This window comes from Fusarium phalaenopsidis (genome assembly GCF_050370095.1).
Source record: "Fusarium phalaenopsidis strain FUZ10S chromosome Unknown contig_32288, whole genome shotgun sequence".
In the NCBI taxonomy this organism is placed as follows: domain Eukaryota; kingdom Fungi; phylum Ascomycota; class Sordariomycetes; order Hypocreales; family Nectriaceae; genus Fusarium; species Fusarium phalaenopsidis.
In genome coordinates this window covers 1007222-1026859 of record NW_028145412.1, presented here as the reverse complement: position 1 = coordinate 1026859, position 19638 = coordinate 1007222, and the positions used below count along the sequence as shown (strand labels likewise).

Here is a 19638-nt window from a genome sequence, read left to right as displayed (position 1 = left end):
TCTTACTATTGCCTCTGAGCTCACTGGCCAGGCTCGTATTATCTGTCAGTCGTCGCGTATTGGCAGTAGTCGATGAAGCTGGGGAACTGGCCGTTATATGCGGTCGTCTCCATGAGTAACTTGAGCCGAACAAGCCCTATGACACATTTTACCGCCAAATCATTCGTCAAGTTATGAGCCAAGATGCCGAGACTGGGCTCTTGGAGCGTCGGCAGGGTTCTGCTTGCTGTCAGTGAGTAAATCAACTGTTTGGAAAGGCTGTTGGTTCGTGAATCTTCTGGTGCCTGGATTAGGCTGGCGCCTGCGAGAGCCTCATCGAAATGATGGCTACGAAGATACAGACAGTGATTCAGTCTATGACGGTCATGGACTTGGCGAGGTACGCGCCCAAGGCGACCGCTGGAAGAATGTGGGTGGTCATCTGCATATTAATCTGCCGGGCGAAAATTAAGACCTTTTCACTGTATGCGGGCTGCCATAGTTGAGACATTTCATCACCAGAAGTAAGACGCTCAGACCCAGGCGCACATGGAGAATAAGCATGCACTCTTTGTCACATCAAGGCAAGGAAAATGATAGGTGATGAGCTGCTGACAACTCCAACAGACCACTGTAACTGGGCGGAAGCGCAAGCCGGCGGCACGGGACGAACGACTGGTGGGCTGACCAGCAGCGCTCGTGATTGTAATTTGCTCATGCAGGTCGACGTGTGCGGACAAAAGGAGCTTGGTCGGAGGCTGTGTCGACGCCTGTTTGGTGTCTTTTGAAGCCTGGTTTTAGACTGAGGGCACTTATTGGCTGTCAAGGATGCAATACCACCACACCTATGAATAAGGCTCTTGAGATGTGAGATGCATCTTCAGCCAAGGGAGTTTTCGCCCCGTAATCGAGCCGTAAATGACAAGAGTGGGTGTTATCCGACAGCTGCTTGTTCCCTGTTCCCTTCAAACTCTGCTCCATCGCATACAATTTCAACCCGCCACATTACATTGCCACCAGCAACCCTGATCGCCATGTACCATGCCCCGCGGAGCCATAACCATTATCGACACAATGCGAATGTTATGGATTACCTAGTTGACGGGTTTGAACATGGGGCGGCACAGCACAACGATCCCGCACACCTCCAAGTTGAGGAGGCGGGTTCAACTAGCAACCACTACGGCGTCGGCTGGGGCTGTACACAGGGTGCTTCCAGCAACGATAGCGAATTTACCGACACGCTACAAGGCGCAGTGTCCAACGACATATTGAATGGGGTAACCCCGAGCTCTTTCGTCTGGCCTCCCGAGAAACGTTGCCTGAGAGTACGCTTTCTCAATGGGAGCACTTCCGATCGGGAATTTGTCACGAATCTCGTGAATACACACTACAATACCATTCCGATGCGGATAAAATTCGAGTTTCTCCACCCAGACGATCTTGGGCCCTCTGATATCCGAATCTCTTTCGGCACCCAATCAAGCTCCTGTCTTGGAACGGAAGCCGAGAAGAATCCAAACGGACCAACCTTGTGGCTCAACATGTACCGACACATCGCCGGTCTACCGGGCCCTCGGCGACGCCTCCTGAGGCAAGCTGATATCTTACACGAAGTTGGACACTCACTGGGTATGGTGCATGAACATCAACATCCTGATTGTCCAGCTGTCTGGAACTACCGCGAAATCCAAAGAAAGACGGGGTGGAAATGTGCGCAGATCTACAAGAACTACGACCGAAGCTTTGTTCGAGGTACAAAGCCCCTCCCTTATGACCCAGAGTCCATCATGCATTACCCTATCGCCCCAGAAGACACCCGAGACGGCATGATGTTTGTCCCCCACGCCTGGGTGTTATCTGAGGGCGACAGAAGGTTCCTCATGTCACTATACCCCGATCCATATATGCCCATGCTGCGCGAGAGCCCAAGGTGGATTCCAGAGTGGGAAATGGAGTATAAGCCAGTGAAGAAGAAGTCTGGAAGACACAAGCATAAGAAACCCAAGAAGTCCGATGAGCCGGGGTTGATAAAATGGATATTGTACACTGCTGGGTAGATTGTTGATTTCCCGACCCAAAGTCGAAATGAAAGCAATGAAACATTAATCCTCACACTTGGCTATGAGGATTCTTGAGTATTGGTGAGTTTGATGTGTCCCAGCCGGCCTTATGAATCATGAAACTGTCGTTCGAAGCAATTCCGCGCGAACCTTGGTGACTGGGGTTGCGGTGGTATGTCTGCGCCCGTTGTGATATTATTAGACCATTCAATCCTGATATTGGCTCCCATTAAACTTTTAGAGGGCCTTCATTTGATCTCCAGTTGAGGCGGAGCAGCTTTGTGTCACGGGTTCTCTCGTGTTCACGTCAGCCAGACATACATCACCCCTCTCCCACCAATAATATCGGTAACACGAGTCTGCATGTGACGGTCTATTCTACCACTAAGAGTTGACTTAATTTCTCCTGTCCTGTAAGTAAGCGGTTTGGTGTAATCGTGCTAAAACGTTTGTTGGAGTTCTGGCTTGCCCGCCTCCTGATACTTCCACCAAGACTCTCACCAGTGTATCTTTCCTTGGGTGTGACGGAACAGGTCGAACTTCAAAGAAATGATTCCAAATCGATGAGGGAGATGGATAAGACGGCTGCATAGCCGCAATCTGAAGGTAAACACAGTGCAAAGTGACCCTATTTCATAGATCTCCCAGGACTTTTGTCGAGGCTATTGCAAGCGTCTCTGACTCATGAAACCATACGTAATACCACCCACGTGAATAACTCGTCGATCAACACGAATACCTACGAAACTCACCGCCCCTCAACGGAACCAAACAAATCCCCTCTTCTAAGCTTAGCAACCCCCTCCCGAGACTCCCTAGCTTCCACCCTATCATCACCTCCTTCGATGACAAGCGCGAGAGTTTCCTTCCACACAATTACGTGAGCAAGGTTTAAACCGCTGTCAGCCCTGTGCCCTACGGACGCCGTTTTATCCGTTATCCCGAATACACCTTGTTAAGTCCGTTCTTGACGCGGATGATTCGGTAGATATTTGAGTTTTTCGGGGATTATCGAGTTTGAGGCCGTGTTATTTCCTTAGATGGAGGGTTGCGTGAGCTTACACGGCAATCACCAGTATTCGATGGAGTCTAGGCCTTGACCAATTTCCTATGTAAGACACGTCAGACACAGGAAAGTGAGTGGCCCTCCAGTATGGTCGAGATATAGAAATGGAGAACTGGGGCGACCTACAGGCCCCATCCTGGTACTACGGGGCGGACAACCATATAAGTGCACGCTCGTCACGTTTCACATCGACGTCCTTCTCTGATCTGAACTGCGAAAGCAAGCATCTTCTTCTCAATTGACTATACCAAAATGACTACCTATCAAACACCTCTTGCTGCTCTCTACGCTAGCACAAGGGACTATCCATCCGTGACAGCACTGAGAATCCCTAAAGAAGGGGCGGCAGAACTGTCTTGGAAGGATATCACCTTCACTAACTTCACCAAGGACATCGAGGCTTGTGCCAGGTACTGGGCCAATGAGTTTCTGGAAAGAGGCATCAAGCAGCGATCTGTTATTGGACTATGGTAAGTATAGCAAACCGCCGCTTCGGCCTCTGTCTAACTGTCGTCTCAGGCTGAAAGGCTCGTCTTACACGGATCTTGTCAACATATGGGGCATCTACAGAGCTGGCTTCATCCCACAGCTCGTCTCTTTGAAGATGACGGATCCATCTGTTGTCTACCATCTTCTCAAAAAGTCACAGGCTGCAGTTCTGATCCACGATGCCAGCTTCCAATCAGTTGTGGCCGACAGCCCTGTGAAGGCCTACCCTGCTGAAGACATTCTCACCTCCAAGTATGATCACCTGCCGCTGCCTCACCTGAAGATGCCACTACAGGCTGAAGACATCATCATGATCTATCATACATCGGGTTCGACGTCCGGTATCCCGAAGCTTGTGCCACTGACTGCGAAATGGTTCGACTGTGTCATCAGCAAGACGGCACGTGTCGACGAGATACTTCCTTCCACAAGACCGCAACGGGTCCAGGTTTCCATGTAAGTCTCGTTGGAGGTCCAGCGAGTTCACTGTTCTGACAGGCCTGTAGTGGAAGCTTCAGTCACATTGGCAGTACCATGCTCCTCATCGACGCCATTTGCCGTGGAAGTTGTTTCGTGCTCCCGAGCGAGATACCGTACTCGAATGACGAGCTCCGACAGATAATCGACCAATGCGGACTCACTAGGTTGAACATGTTCCCCGCCTTCTTGTCCAACGTTCTTCACGAAGCCCGCCGAGACGCGTCCTTGCTCAAAGCTCTCCAGGGGCTAGAGTACATCATGTACGGTGGATCAGCCTTGGACCCTACGGATGAGGCCTGGGCATGCAGTCAAGGCCTCCATCTTGTCAATGTCTTTGGTTCCACCGAAGTGGGCGTCATGATGATTTCTCAGGACACCACAAACCCATCTTATCTGACGACTCTCCCCGGCTCCACCTATGAGTATGTGCCGTTAGAGGAGGACACACATATGGATGAGCAGCTGCTTGAACTCGTAGTAGTTCCTGAATCGGCCGATTGTCCGGACGTCTCCTTGCGGAGCTCCGAGGACGGGAAGTTCCGTACAGGGGATTTTTTTGTGGAAGTGAAGCCTGGTCAGTTCGTGGCCAAAGGACGCAATGATGACTGGATCAAGATGGCCATGGCTCTTCGATGCGATACAGGTTCAATCGAGGCGAACGCCATGGAAACCTGTGGAGACGATCTCATTGACGCTGTCGTTGTCGTGGGTGCTGGTCGACCTTCCCCCTCGATGATCGTCGAACTCAGAGAAGGTGCATCCATCGGACCTGAGGAGCACGACTCGGAAATAGGACTCTGGAGGATCAAGAACGAGGTTCTCTTCCGGATCAATCCCTTCCACAAACGGAGGTATATGCACGAGCGCATCGACGACGCACGATTCATCTTGATCGTTCCTCGAGGAACACTGCCACGAACGGCAACGAAGGGCAATATCAGGAGGAAGCAGGTGGAGGAGATGTTCAAGAGTCGACTTGACAAGGTGTACAAGGAGTGGACGATGCCTAAGGATTCGGTGCAAGGAAACCATTATCTGGTGGTCAACTGAAGCTTGGACGCTTGGTTTTCGATGATTACATGTGCGAAGAGTTGGATGAAAAATTGAATAGTGCCTGGTTGATGTAGTTTCTAAATTAGTCCATTTCGTGTGCCATCCACCCGCTATTGAGATCGGTTTGATGGCAAGAATTGGCTAGATAATCAGCGAATTGTGCTGAAGTTTTGACATAAAAGTCTTCCACCCCGTCCTTTTCCCTTTCTTTTAATACTAGCTTTAGACATTAAAGAAACAGTTGCTTTTCCATTCGCGTGTCATTTCTCCCAGCCTCGGGCCTGTATTCTCGGCCATTAGCCTGGCTGGTATTTGTGCTGGGTGCCCATCTAAGCGCCCATCTAAGCGCTGCTAAATTAGGCGGAGGAGCCACACAGTTGCGTGCACTGAACATCACCACGTATCATAGAAAAGTGCAGCCAACTGCAGCTTACGCCGTGAGTCATGATTTTCCAAGGCTTTTCAGCTCCCTCTCGTGACGAATTGCCTATTGTGGAGTTGAAGAATGGTTCGCCACCGATGAGGCAGACGTGAGGCAATCGCAGAGCGCATAGATTCTCCCATGCAATTGGATGATAAAACCTTCACTGCATTGTTAGACTCTCGAAGATTGGGCAATACCGAAGCTGGCGGTTTCGAATGGAATCCATGGCCTGATTTCTAAAAGGAGTGCTTTCCGTAGTTGGCAGCCCAGCACATGATGCTGACATGTATAAGAACAGAGCCTGTTCCCAGGCCCATGTTAGGCCTCCAGCTTCCAAGCCATCCTAGACCACCCACAAGGGTCAACAGAGCGGAAATTTCCAGTACCACTACACGCAAGCTTACCCTCCTTTCTTGCCTCAAACAAACGACCATGAGCGAACGCGAATACTACAAAATGACTTTTGACAACAGCGACCACGAATGTGCGTGGGTGAGTATAGTCATGATCGTTCATCCAGTGAAAAACTGACCTGCTGTGCTTCTCTAGTGTGAGGAGGATATTGAAGCTGGTGAAGAGCATTGGATTGAAGAAATGTGGTTCGATAACGGGCCGTCTTTGTATCACTACCACGATGATTGCTACGACGAATACATGGAGGAAGGATCAGATGATGATGAGGACGAGGACGAGGACGACGATGAGGAGGACGATTATGAGGGATCAGATGAGGATGACTATTAGGACAGGGACATGAAGTCGAGGCCCATCACAGTGTTTGGTCTTTTCGTAAGGAAAGAGTCTTTCATGCTGGCTGTTGAGCAGTCCAGGAATGATATTATGCCACCAAGGGTTACACACATGAAGAGTGAGAGATAATAACGTAAGAGACGTGAATGATGGTAGTATACGATGGATCATCTTGGATAAGGGAGCAGAACAGTGTATCGGCAACTGTCAACTTGGCCTAGACAGACAGTGAGCTGTGACGTGGAATTCTGCGACAAACAACCTTCCATTGCTACCTCACTGTCTTCGCACGTAAGTGTTAAGAATGTGGCGTTGCCTACACCCTATTCCTTGACAGGGTGCATGACACACATCCCAACTTGCGCTCTGCGTAGCCGCAAGCGGCAGCGATGGCATCGCCCACGACTCTTTGTTTATATTACTTAAATATACAAATAATTGGATACAAAATTGAATAATGCCAGCCTAGTTGACGTGATCTTCTTATATGTCACCCACCCGTTGTTGAGCTGAGGTTTACGCCAAAAATTGGTCAGATCATTGGTGATCTGGGCATTCGAGCATGTGGCGAGCTTCTATTTGCTAGAGAGTTCTGACATACGAGCAGAGATAAAATCCCTCATGCCCTCCATTTTGCCTGCTTTCCATGTTGGTATTTCAACTTTACGCACTTGTCAGGCATTAATTATTAGATGTTCCTAGTGTTTCTCCCGTTGGAGTGCCTAGGGTGTATCTGCGAAACACAGCAACCAGAATTTCCGCGGACACAAACATCATCAGCGACCAGACAGCATGGTCGACAGCGTGATCGACGTTCCAGTTGGCGAAAATCTATGCAAAGTATGCAGCGAATTGTTGTTGAATCAAGGCTTGGAGAAGCGAGCTCATCATTTATCGATTGAAGAGCTCACAAATTCCACCAGATGCCCGCTATGTCGACTGCTTTGCAGCGCTATGGAAGGAGCTAAACCAGTGATTGAGCAACCGAATCAAACCATTGTGGCTGCGGGATGGTCCCAAGGATTTAGAGAAGCCCTGAAAGCAAGCGCCATCACCATCGAGCCCTTATCATTTCAGCCTCATTTCTCGGAGCAAGTGCCATTCCGGTTTCTACAGCCAAGTACTGGAGGCGCCGGAAATCGGCGACAGGGAAGAGCTGTGGGAGTTATTTATGAAGGCACCTCTTGTAAGTGCTTTGTTCATGTTCAACTTTACAAGGTACCCTGACATCGTTCCTGCAGACTTGAGAAGAATTCAGAATAGAACCATCTGGACACAGCAGGACTCCAATCTCTATGAAAGACTCAACATGATTGGAAGCTAGCTCGCAGAGTGTCGCCACTCTCACAAGACTTGCAGATTGGATGCAGAATCAATCTTGCCCAAAAGAGCCATTAATGTGGAATCGATGGTTCTATATGAACCAAGCAAGTACGAAAAGGGGCAATACGCTGCCTTGAGCTACTGCTGGGGAAGAGACTCTTCAGGCAATGACATTTTATCCACTAAAACAACTCCAAATAATCTTGAGGACCGAAAGAAGTCTCTCTGGCTCGAGGGGGAAATCATGCACAAAGCATTCACAGATGCGATCGCTATCACGAGGGGACTCGGCATACGCTACTTGTGGATTGACGCCCTCTGCATTGAACAAGGTGACGATGGTGACTTTGAATCCGAAGCTGGCAAGATGGCCGACTACTATCGAAATGCCATGATTACTCTTGCAGCCACAGACTCAGTCGACTGTGAAGGAGGCATGCTTTATCCGAGCAATCTTCTCCAGAAGTTCAGCGCCAGTCGGTTCAGACACTGGGGTAGGGCAGGTTACGCATTTCTGGAGTCCATACAGACGGACTTTGAAAAGGAGGTCAACTCGGCGCCGCTGAATCAACGAGGATGGGTGCTCCAAGAAGGCATCTTGTCTCAAAGGATGGTCTATTTCTGCAAGAAGCAGCTGATCTGGGAATGCATGACCCAGGTTTCCAGTGAGGGCGGCCTGGTCGTCCTGAACAAAGACAGGATCAAACAGCCCTTCGCGCCATTAACACGAATGAACCCTCGACAAGGTCTCTACGAAGACTGGGACGCTATCGCCCAAGGCTACTCCGGCAGATTACTATCCAAGGCCAAGGGCAAAACACTTGCCCTTGCTGGAGCCACGACACACTTCAAGTATCTCCTCTATGATGATCCTCTACTAGGGTTGTGGGAGGGGGATTTTCATGCCGGCTTGCTTTGGAGAGCTCGTGAGCCTAGTGGCCGCACTGAAGCTGTTGAGCTCGAGTCGATCCCCTCTTGGTCTTGGATGGGGTTTGCTGGACCCGTTACGTTCGACACTGAGCACCGAAGATGTTTTCGGTCTCCGAAGAGAACCGAGATGGTGATAAATGTCAACAAGGTGTTTGTTAAATGGAAAGGCGAAGAGCTTACTTCACAGGTCGCGGAAACACACCTGAAACTCTTTGGTAGATTGATTCCGTTCAACTCGTCTTCAACAACCATCGAGGACATTTGGTGGGATTCCCCAAGCCGGACAGACGGAAACATGTGTCTCCTCCTCGTCGCTCAAGTCCCATACCGGTTAGGATGGAACTCGAAGGGAAACTGGATATTTGTAACAAAGGATTACTTTCTCATCTTATCCGAAACTTCGAGGACGGGCTTGTATTCTCGGGTAGGCATGGGAGCGGTTGACAACGGTCAAGAAGCCAGGGGACATTTTGCAGACCAGAGCCCGGAGACAATTGTTCTAGTCTGACAAGCTCCACGGAGCACACAGAGCATATCTCCTCCTGTAAGCCGCTCTCTTGTAATCTGTGGAAGACTGTCTGCTCTCGCCATGTGTGATATGACTCGAATACGAAGTACAGTCCTGATATAGTGAGCCTGGTCCAGGTCTGACACCCGGCTGTCCTTTGACCCTGGGGGCATCAAAGTTTCCCCACCAACAGACTTGGCATTGAACATCAGGCCAGGGACCCCGGCTTCTCGCCACTTTACGGGCCCAGCTGAAAATTTCAGTTGAGACTATTGAAAGATAGTGTGCGTCGGATGTCGTGGCATGAGGAGGCAGGCCTCTGAGCGAGCGTCTTTCCTCTCGCTTGCCCCTGACAGAACAGCCAAGATGTGATATCTGCGTAGCAGGGGCTGGTCAGCGCAGTGCCAAGGCGAAGCCAACAGGCTGAGCCAAGGAGTTTTGTTGGCTTTTTATGGAGTGAATCTCGCATGGGCTCGTGTTAGTCCACCGATAGTACAGCCTAAAAAATAAGGTCAAGGGGGAGGGGAGAGTCTTAAAGAGACCACGGATCTCAACGGGTAACTCTCCACACTTCCCAGTGTTACACGCTCACATTCACCCGCTCACTGTCACTCGTTAAAATGATTTCACCTAAGCTGCTCCAAGGTGTCCTTGCTTTTGTCGCCATTGGCGCTGTCCATGCCAATGCCAAAGACTGCTACCCACCCGGCCCATCCACCACCTTGATCACCTCGGTCTCTACTGAGACATCACTCTCTGCTTCCGTGTCTACGACCTTGTTCACCACAACAACAACTTCTGAATCTTCCACGACCTCTGCTACCTCTTCTACTTCCTCAGTCGCGGGCCCTGGGCAGGAAATGAATTGCGCCACAGACAGCGATTGTTGGGATTATGAGATCTGCTCAACAGGCTCTTGCTTTTGCGACAGCGGCCTTTGTTACTATATGCCTTGATTACTTTGGGCTTGGGATGGCTGTGCCAATTGGGCGTCGTGAAGGATTGAGGGACGATAGTGGTTGCATGGGGGGATTAATTAGGAGATGAGGGTTTGGATTGACGACCAGGATGTCTAACGAAGCAAGAGCTCTTTTTCACAGAAACTAGCCCAGCAATGGCAAGTTTGCCAGTGGCACAAAGTACATCGTATTCCACTGCTTGATAGGCATGAGGTATGCCTTCTGATGCATTTAACACCAGGACGTGCCCTTGACAGCAGTCACTACGCAACTGATGGGCCTTTCTGAGTCAATAAAGCATTTCTGCAAGGAAATTGACGGCCATGAAACGATAATATCCGGGACAAAGAAAAAACATCGTACTGACACGGCCCTGTCAAGTACCACACGAGATTGCCAACTGTTAGGGCCCAACGTCAGCCGCCCAGAAAAGAGCACAGATATCACTGCTGCCAAAAAGATCATGAAGCAAAAGGAACATACAACACCGGGGATTCGCTGGTCGTCACCGACCCAACTACTAATCTGGCGCTTCGCAGCTTGACTCTGGGGGAGCGGACGGGACCCCGTATTCTCTACGAGCTATGGTCGTATGTGCTCGAGCTCCGGCGACAGTTGCCATATCAATGTTGCCTTGACGGCGATTTAAACACGCCCGAGAGTATCTTACAATATTAGTCCTCTTCCCAGCCTGGCTTGTTGTCATCAGTGGATAACAGTGGACAGTGAGCCCCGCCACTATCTGATACAGAGCCGCGAACTATGGCGTAGATAGCTTGAGACTAAGGCAGACCGTTAGCAGTTCAAGTTTCTCAATCCCGGTTATATGGAATCGGTACTTGCCTCTGATGGCCGTAAATCTCATGTTTGGTGAAGTTCGCCCTGGATGAAGATGTAGAAGATGACCCGGTCTACATTTCAGCTCGGGCATTTCGTCCAAGAAAAGGAGCAACACCTTCAATGCTTCAGCCGAATGTATAGAAAGCTTGAATTGTCTAAAAATACCACAGCTATCTCGAACAGAGGTGCTGTTTGTGATTGCTGTCCTAATGCCCAGTGATGACCGCCTAGAACGCCAAAAAGCGAATTACGGGCAGGGGTGACCGACAGCCTGGACTGGTGCCTGGACGAGCTCCACCGAACGTCCAATGGATGGCATCTGTGCCGTCGCACAGCATGCCTCTCTACCTGAGGCACTTACATCAACAACTCCACAATCAGATTACTGCATCTTGCTCCCTTCCATTCTACCCTTCCTTTCTACTTCTTTTTCATCTATTGGAAATCGTGAGAGACCGCTGCATCATGGCGTCAGATTCTCCCTCTAACCCAATTTACACTCCCGAGGCGGATGCGCCTGACTCAACTTCACAATCTAGGGGGCTGGGCCAAGACGGTGAAAGTGCACCCCCCTCGCCGATCCGCCGACAACGCAAGTATCCTGTCGGATGGTCTCTTCATGATGAAGAATACGAGAGCGAGAGCGAGAACGAGAGTCAAGATTATAACCAGAGCACCTCCCACGAAGAGACCAGCAGCGACGACCAAGACCATGGCGGTTCACTCAGCCAGCTTCAGCAGTGGCTCAAGTCACACTGCAAAGATGCCCTCTTCGCCTGTGGCGGAGCGATACCAATCATAGCTGACACTCCCGAGGTCGATGCACCAAAGAGAGAGCCATCCGCAGACGAAACCCCCCCATCGAGTTCAGCCTCCGACTCCAGTTGTGTCTCAAGCTCAAGCTCAAGCTCAAGCACTGCTCCGTCGGCACCCCCTCACCCACCCGTCACCCTGCGATGGGACCCCCGAGATTCCATGACTCCCGCCGCCCATTGCAAGCTGAGCTTTCCTATCGAGGAGTCTACCGCGGACAACCTCGATCGCCTGCTTGCCGATATGGAACCTGCATCCTTTGGCCGTGGAGGAGAACATGTATACGATGAGAGCTACCGCAAAGCTTCCAAGATGGAGCCCTCCCGCTTCACCACCAGCTTTTGCCCCTACACCTCAGGCATGATCAGTGCCGTGTCTCAGCTCCTCCTCCCAAACCCGCTTTCGGAGAAACAGAGGACGCTCAAGGCAGAACTGTACAAGCTCAATGTCTGTCTCCGCTAGCCAACTTCTGTGATACCTCAGCTAACCTCAGTCAAGGTGTATACTGGACCATCTGGTCACTTCTGCTCTCATCTCGACACTCCTCGCTCCCATTCTCAAATCGGATCGCTGGTGGTTTGTTTGCCTGCTCGACACAAGGGCGGTGCCTTGGAAGTCCGTCAGGAAGATCAACTCATGCACTTTGACTGGGACAACGTGGATTCCGAAGGGCCGCGGATTCAATGGGCTGCATTCTACAGCGACTGCGAGCATGAGGTGTGTGAGGTATTTTCGGGTCACCGCATCACCCTTACGTACAACCTGTACGTTACTCGAGGAGATGGCCAGCTGTCAAATCACCCCAATGCCCTTAGCATTGGCCACACGCCTCTTTTCAGGCACCTTGGAGAACTTATTAGCGACAAGGAGTTCTTGCCAGATGGTAAATATCTGTCCCTGTCTCCGTCTTCACCCCGCAACTATGCGTTCTGACAAGTTCCAGGCGGTTTTCTTGGCTTCTACACCACCCACACCTATCCTCACACTTTTTCAAAGGCATGTTTAACCGATACCTTGAAAGGTGTTGATATGAACGTTTGGCAAGCCTTTCAACGTCTCGGGTGCGGCGTATGCCTGCGACCAGTCTTGATCACCGATCCCTTCGAAAGACGTTGCAAGCCCAGTCATATTGGCACCAAGTTTCCCCTAGAAAAGTTCGACTGGACTATCGACCAGGAGGAGGATTGGAAAGACCTTCTCAATAGGGTCTGGGGCCTTGAGAAGCTTTCTATGGAAGATGTAGTCTGGTTGAACGAAGCCGACGAACGCACTGCGCAAGCAGCGTTTGCTTATGTGACTGTGAGTTTAATTCCCGATAGCAAATCAAGGATTTGATGACCGCCTGCACTGTAGCTAGTATTTCTAACTGGAAGTAGTATGGAAACGAGCCCGGCACCGATCTTGCCTACTCGCTCTGTGCGATAATCGTCGGGGTTCCAAAGTACACCGAGAATGGGAGGATGGCATTGAAGACACCTTTTGATTCATCTGGGGTGAACGAGGCTGACTGGGATGAGCACCCGCCGTACCCTTTTGACGATGGCATGTAGGGCTGTGTATGACCATCTGATGGCGACGTGGGGACTGATTGCGAAAGCTTGTACGAAATCCAACCACTACAAAAGCATGAGGACCAGAGGTAAAGGGTACTTTTTGCAGAAAGAAGGGCTCAGATTAGGAGATATCATTACTGGATGAACTACTATCAGAGTTAACATTGCGGTTAGGCCGGATACCTGGTTGTTACGTAGTCATCGCATTCAATATCCCTCACTAAAAGGCGCGGAAGTGTTAACTTGAAGAGAATCACACCCTCTTATGACAATGGTTTCCAGCAGCATTAATGCATCACCGCTTGAGCCTAGGGCCTTTGGGACGACAGAATTCCATTGATCAACTGCATGATGGCGTATATGGGCCAGTTTATCGATTAAATAGCAAGACTCTGACCCTGTCTCGCCGCCTGCAACTCGACACACTTGGCCATCAACTCCAAGTACCGAACATATTGCTTATTTCCCACAACAAACGGGTTTGGCAAGCTGAATTTCTTGCCCGAGCACTGTCGATTTGCCAGAACATCCAAATTTTGCAGAGTGTGATCCTGTGTTTGGTGGTTGCTCAGCAGGACATCCACGCCGGCTTTCTTGGCTAGGCGGCTGAACCTTAGAAACGACTTGATTTGGGTAGTCTTGTCCTCTGCCTTGCTGGGGATGCCTCCACCGCCGTACAATCCTGCAATGTGCTTTTGGCCACGGTCATACACAGGAAATATCAGAGAGATGGTGCCCGGCGTGTGACCTGGAGTCGAAAAGGCGCGCAACGTGGTATTGCCGATCTCCAAGACGTCACCCTCGTCAAGAATTTTGTCAAGGGTCGGGGTGCCTTCAAGTTTCTTCATGCCAGCCCATGCCGCACTGGACGCGTAGATAGGAGTATTGAACGTATCCTGGAACCAAGAAGCTCCGCCGTAGTGGTCGAAATGCTCGTGAGTAATGACCAGAGCTTTGATGTCACGGGCAGTATACCCAAAGGCCTTTAGTCCCGGAATGATAACCTTCTCGGCCTCCTCAGCGTTGTTGAGCGCATCAATCAGGATGATTCCGTCACCTGTATCGATAGCCCAGGATGACACGAATGAGTACCCAACAAAGAAGAGGGAGTCGAAAGCCCGCGCAGGGGTGACCCAGCCAGGAGTCTGGACGTTGTTGGAGATCGTCGGGTATTTCTGGGCGTTGACGCATCGATGGACGTAGTCATACCAGAGTCTTCCCTCAGCAAGATCATGGGCTTCTGCCTGAAGGCGTGCAACGTTGGCGACCTGGGGGTTGGGGAACTCGGTGACATTGAACCATGTTGAAAAGTCAGTTAGGTTGCTCTGCCCCAGTGCCGTGGGAAGAAAAGAAAGGCAGATCACGGCCTTCCACAGATTCATGTTCCAAAAGAGATGCATAATGTAATCTGAGAGGATGTACTGACCTCGAACCGTTTGGCTAGATGCGGTGAGGGGATCGTCACTTTTATAGGTATCCATCTGAAGCGGATATTGCAACCCCAGAGACGGATTATAATCCCAGAGTCGGATTTTCTTACCCCATAAACGGATCAAATAACCCTAAATCTTAATGAATAGACTAGTAAATGGGGTAGATATTGACGGGGAAATAAGTCTAATTCTCACTATAATCCCTTTATAAGTAGGCAAAAGTCAAAGCTTACGCCCCAGAGCCTCGTGATGGATGCAGATACACTGGAACCCAACAGCATTGGGTTTTAATGCTGCCATGTGTTTATCAGTGTGTTCTTTGATCTCGTGTACGGCAGAAATGCCATTTAAAAACAAGACTGCACTGGAACCTCTTTAATACCTGAAGAACTGGGTCAGACATGGTAGGGTAAAAGTAGGTAGTTCCATGGTACAGGTGATTAATGTAATTAGTATTGTACATGATCCTATCTATCCAGAATCATGCGCTCTTTAGCCCCCGACGGCATAGATCCTGTGGGCTTGACACTTCTTATAGGCTCGTTCGAGACAGCTGCGTATCTCTCCACAAGTCCGCCTTCGACTCTGAATGGAGGAGTTCTGAGTGGGTTCAACAACAAGCATGTCGTTTCTAATCAGATCAAGAACGACTTTGAAGTACTCGGTGCATTTCGAGAGCGAATGCAACTCGTCGATATGCTAAGAAGTCGTGTTAGCCTTGATGTAAATGAAACTCCTCGTGATTCTGAAACTTGCCTCGGTGACAGAGTCCTTCAACTTTGCGCCGACATGTTGGAAGTTGTCAATCCTCTCAAGCTGGTAGAAGGTGTCAGAGTCCATGTGGAGATACAGGTCGCGGGACATCCGTTTCCGCTTGAACTTGTCCACATGTGTCATGCCGCCGAGCATCCACGTCACAAATTCGAGGAAAATGCAGCCCAAGGACCATATGTCGCTCGCTCGGCTGATCAAATGGGGCTCGATATCGCTCTCGGGTGGGCGGTAGGTCAACGTGTTGACGCCCCTGCTCTCCCGGCGCGTCTTGCTACAGGTCGAGTGGAGCTCCGCTTGGCCCAGATCAGAGATCTTGAGAACCCCTGGATTGTCCTTTGGAGATGGAAATAAGAGGATGTTTTCTGGCTTGAGATCCCCGTGGCGGCCGTACTTTTCCCTCTTGTCTCTGTGGCCTGACTCGGAGCTTCTGGCAACCTGTGCGGGAGAAGGTTCCGGATTGCTGAACCGAGTTCGCTTCATTGGTCGTGCTGTTTCATGAATATTCCTGTCCTCCATTTGGTCGTTCGGATCATGGTCCTGGTCTGTGTAGTGTCTGTGGAAGCGGAGCAGGCCATCAGCCAAGCCACAGAGCTGCTCGGCCATCCAGAGCACAGTATTATAGTCAAACGTAGGAGCGGGGCATATCTGGTTCCAATAACGGAACAGGTCCCCATCAGCCCAGTGGAATATCAAGTGATATGTGCCGAATTGCTCGTAGGTCGCAAGGACAGAGACGACATGGTCGTGGGACCCATCACCGCTAAATTTCTTTAGCATGTCAACCTCCTTCTTGAAGACATTTTCGTCCGTTTTCCGCAGTTGCTTGATGGCAAAGCCGCGCTGGGGGTCTGGCCCACAATCGTGGAAATTGTGATGATCGGGATGAATCCAGACCCGGAACACTTGCGAGAATCCCCCCGCCCTCTCGGTAGACTGGCTCCTCATTGACTCTGGACTAGAGATCTGCTCCCCCTCAATAAAAGGGAGAAGATGCTGGTCCTTCAACTTATAGTGTTTGACATGGTTGTAGGTCCCAAGAGAGAAGAAAGGCGCCAGCATCATCCACTGATACTCGCAAAATAGTTTCTTGTTTTCTGGGCTCCAGTCTTGAGTGCACTCCAATGGTTCTCCTTGGGCCTCCCCATCTGCGTTGCCCCGATATAACTCGTTCCAGTACTGGTCTTCGGGAGCTGAATCCTCTATCAGCGGCAGATCGAGGTCGCTGACGCAATGCTCCATGAACAGCTGAATGCTTGCAGACTCGCCGATGAAGACCAAGATTGCAAAGATCTGGCGATAGGATCGGGTCTTGAATTTTCCATCATCAAGTTTCGCCTCTTCTTCGGTGCAAACCGCTTTGGCAACACTCTCCAGCTGCGCGTAGTCACGGCGACCGCCACTAGGTAGCCGCGTAGCCAACTCGCGGGTTACCGATGCTTCGTTGATGAGCTCGTCGAGCTTTTCTTTTGGTAGGAAGTGTCTTTTTTGTCCATTATGCATAGGACTTTTGATCTCTTGACACGCCATACGAAGTTCACGTTGGAGTTGAAACTTCGAGCGAGGCGATTTCTGAGAAGAACGGGTTTGGCCTGGGCCTGGGCCAGGTGGGATCGAAGGTGTGAGGGCAGTGTCCCTGGCATTCTCATGGTGACTTCCCCGCTCCTTGTTGGCCTTGTGGTCCTTGTATTGCTGATTTCCCGCATCTGAGACGATGCTTAGAGTTTTAGTTGGCGTCAGGCGCTGAAGCTTGCCTGGCTGGGAAAAGTCATTCGCAATGCTGGCACCTCTCACACCCATAGGGAAGGATTCTTCATGCGCCTGTTGGTTCTCTGAGATATACCCTGTCTTCAGAAGAAAAATGTTAGTTGGTGCTTGGAACATGTGGTTGGTTGATCTAAACTTACATCTGCCATCAGAGTGTCATTGGGCTCCTCAATCCGCCGTTTACGCACGTCAGAAGACGAAGGCTGGTAATTTCCCGGCCATGGATACGGCGAAGGAGGGCCAAACGACTGAGGTTCATGTTCTGCGGCCATGTAGGGGGATTGGTTATGCTGTGTTGACGGAGGAGTCAATGCATGGCTTAGTGAGTTGGCATGCTCTCTTTTTGGTTCTCTGAGGCCTGATATTGAGGCTTGAGGCCTGGGTGCTGACGAAGTCGACTTCATTGGTAATGTGTGATTTGATAGAGTAATAGTGAAGATTGAAAACGAGGCAGATGTGGGAAAAGAAAATACAACGTGGATGTATCAAGTGCTGACCAACTACCTTTGAAGTTGGATAGAGCAAGAACACACAGAAACTGGTAATTTGAAAGACATCTATATAGCCTGAAAAGGAGAGGAGAGGCCAGTGCAAAGCCCACAGACCTCTAAGCGCCTTCAAATCGCAGTGTCAATGTTGGTGTGAGAGCGAGCCAGAGGGAGGCCGCTACTTGGTAAGTTAACTGCTTGCACATGTGATTTTCAGCCCTCGGCGCAGCACTGAAAGTGCAAGCAATGTAGCAGCTCCAGCCCAATAGATGTCTGCCAACACTGCCAAGACATTCGACCCGTCACCGGGCGGTTGGCCTCCTGGGCCCAGACCGGCTGACCCCCTCTGAACCTCTTCCGAGGCAGATCAGGCTCTGCTGACCCCCCGGTGGCTATTTCGGTCAATGCTGGTCGACCAATTGGGAAGCTGGCTTCAAGCCAATCTCTCATGTCGCTTAGAAACTGGAAAAAGCATTGCCATCTTGGCACATCAGGCTGTGGACTCGCTCGGCCAAAGCAGGCGAAGCGATCCGACGCCGTGGTCAGAAAGAGAGAAGTCCTTGTGTTTTGGGTTTGGGTCACCTTGACGACATAAAGTCCTAGAACACACTCGTGTGATATCATAGAAGTTTCTCTTTAAAGACCCCCATTTCCAGCCAGTTCATCGTCCTTGGGTGACATTAGCATCCTCATTGTCTTCCGTCAAGTCCCCAGAGTGGGAAGCCTCTTTGCCTCAACGAGACCGAGGTGAAAACAACAGAACCCGTTACTCTTTCCAACTCCTTGTGGCATTATGAGCCGGCAGATGGTTGAAACCCACGTGGATGAGCCCCAGGAGCTCTTCATCTCTTCGCCACCCCTTCCTGCCAGGCAAAACATTGAAGGGAGAAACATGGATCCCATCAAGCTCGTAACAATGCTTCGAGTCAAGTTCGCGAGCCAGTATCAAGTGCAGGTAATGAGTAGTCTAGGCTACCACCTTGATCGAGGTTGAACGAATAGTAGAATACTGACGAGGCTTACAAGATGATGCACAACAGCTACTCGATCCAAGCGCCACGAAGACTCTCTTTTGTCCGTTCATCCCGCCTTCATGCAGATCTTTCCACTAACTCTATAACAGAGTGAAATTGCCCAATGCCGTCGAGTCTCATAACACAGGCACCCTCATTCATCCGGTGGCAAACTTGCCGGTTCCCACCTAACCGAGACATCAGCGGCATGCTGGGCGGTTGCACTTTGGGCTCGGCTGACTACCTTGTGATCTGTTTTTTCCCTTATCTAGTCAGAGCCTGATCGCATCGCAACAGTTGCGGGAATTGGCGCTTGAAGGGCCGAGCCTTGTCGCTCAACATCTACTGGCTATTGGCAGAGCTGTCAAGCCACTGTCACATCACACCGGACCGGCATCGCCGGTCGTATCGATACGCGGGGTAATGCTTCTGGGCAATGAGAGGTTTAAATTATGAGATCAATATCTGTCCGAGTTCAAGAGAAGTCATTTATCACCTGCTCTCTCTGTTTCCTGCAGAAGCGTGACACGTCTTCCTTGCGCCAGATCTTTAGTTCTTCACTAGTTCTCTCGCTTTTCAATCCAAGCGCCCAACTAGAGGATCCAACCAAGGACAGACATAACTTCAACCTGGTCATGTCCCTAAGCCCCGACTTCCGCAGCCCAGAACAGAATGCCTCTAGTCATATATCGGTAGCACCCGCCGGCCGCACCCCTTTATTTTTGCGGGTGCTTATGGGGCTCGAGGAAGCCTGTTTCCCTCCCGACGCCAATCCAAGCAGCTTCGTCCCCCGGAATACCATTACAGCCATTGTCGACCGAGACACAATCATCGAGGAGCTGTGGCTACCTGGAGAGGAGTTGACAAATGACGACCTGAATTTTGTGGAGTGGATTCAGATCCACGCTTGTTCCCTCTTTCTCATCATGGCCCACA

At 50.5% G+C, this 19638-nt stretch overlaps 7 protein-coding genes and 1 non-coding gene across 8 annotated transcripts; 5 read left to right on the top strand and 3 right to left on the bottom strand.

Moving 5' to 3' along the window:
• Positions 1–1385: 1385 nt before the first annotated feature.
• On the top strand, positions 1386–2039 carry LRP88_03907 (uncharacterized protein; the record flags this gene model as incomplete). The annotated part of the gene is made up of 1 exon (XM_083240507.1): positions 1386–2039. One exon carries the CDS (start codon positions 1386–1388, stop codon positions 2037–2039), a length of 654 nt encoding a protein of 217 aa, XP_083103797.1.
• Positions 2040–3360: 1321 nt separating this feature from the next.
• Positions 3361–5127, top strand: LRP88_03906 (uncharacterized protein; the record flags this gene model as incomplete). Its single annotated transcript, XM_083240506.1, has 3 exons — positions 3361–3578; positions 3628–4053; positions 4104–5127. 3 exons carry the CDS (start codon positions 3361–3363, stop codon positions 5125–5127), a joined length of 1668 nt encoding a protein of 555 aa, XP_083103796.1.
• An 859-nt stretch (positions 5128–5986) lies between these two features.
• On the top strand, positions 5987–6298 carry LRP88_03905 (uncharacterized protein; the record flags this gene model as incomplete). Its single annotated transcript, XM_083240505.1, has 2 exons — positions 5987–6046; positions 6104–6298. The coding sequence occupies 2 exons, from the start codon at positions 5987–5989 to the stop codon at positions 6296–6298; spliced, it is 255 nt and encodes an 84-aa protein (XP_083103795.1).
• Positions 6299–7871: 1573 nt separating this feature from the next.
• LRP88_03904 (uncharacterized protein) lies at positions 7872–9065 on the top strand (the record flags this gene model as incomplete). The annotated part of the gene is made up of 1 exon (XM_083240504.1): positions 7872–9065. The coding sequence occupies one exon, from the start codon at positions 7872–7874 to the stop codon at positions 9063–9065; it is 1194 nt and encodes a 397-aa protein (XP_083103794.1).
• A 1437-nt stretch (positions 9066–10502) lies between these two features.
• LRP88_03903 lies at positions 10503–10618 on the bottom strand. The gene has a single exon (XR_014475163.1). It is a non-coding gene; the product is annotated as a 5S ribosomal RNA (ribosomal RNA).
• Positions 10619–11329: 711 nt separating this feature from the next.
• Positions 11330–13227, top strand: LRP88_03902 (2OG-Fe(II) oxygenase; the record flags this gene model as incomplete). The annotated part of the gene is made up of 4 exons (XM_083240503.1): positions 11330–12124; positions 12176–12560; positions 12699–12976; positions 13054–13227. The coding sequence occupies 4 exons, from the start codon at positions 11330–11332 to the stop codon at positions 13225–13227; spliced, it is 1632 nt and encodes a 543-aa protein (XP_083103793.1).
• A 380-nt stretch (positions 13228–13607) lies between these two features.
• LRP88_03901 (beta-lactamase-like protein) lies at positions 13608–14630 on the bottom strand (the record flags this gene model as incomplete). The annotated part of the gene is made up of 1 exon (XM_083240502.1): positions 13608–14630. The coding sequence occupies one exon, from the start codon at positions 14628–14630 to the stop codon at positions 13608–13610; it is 1023 nt and encodes a 340-aa protein (XP_083103792.1).
• Positions 14631–15362: 732 nt separating this feature from the next.
• On the bottom strand, positions 15363–17473 carry LRP88_03900 (protein kinase family protein; the record flags this gene model as incomplete). Its single annotated transcript, XM_083240501.1, has 2 exons — positions 15363–17282; positions 17342–17473. 2 exons carry the CDS (start codon positions 17471–17473, stop codon positions 15363–15365), a joined length of 2052 nt encoding a protein of 683 aa, XP_083103791.1.
• Between the last annotated feature and the right edge of the window lie 2165 nt (positions 17474–19638).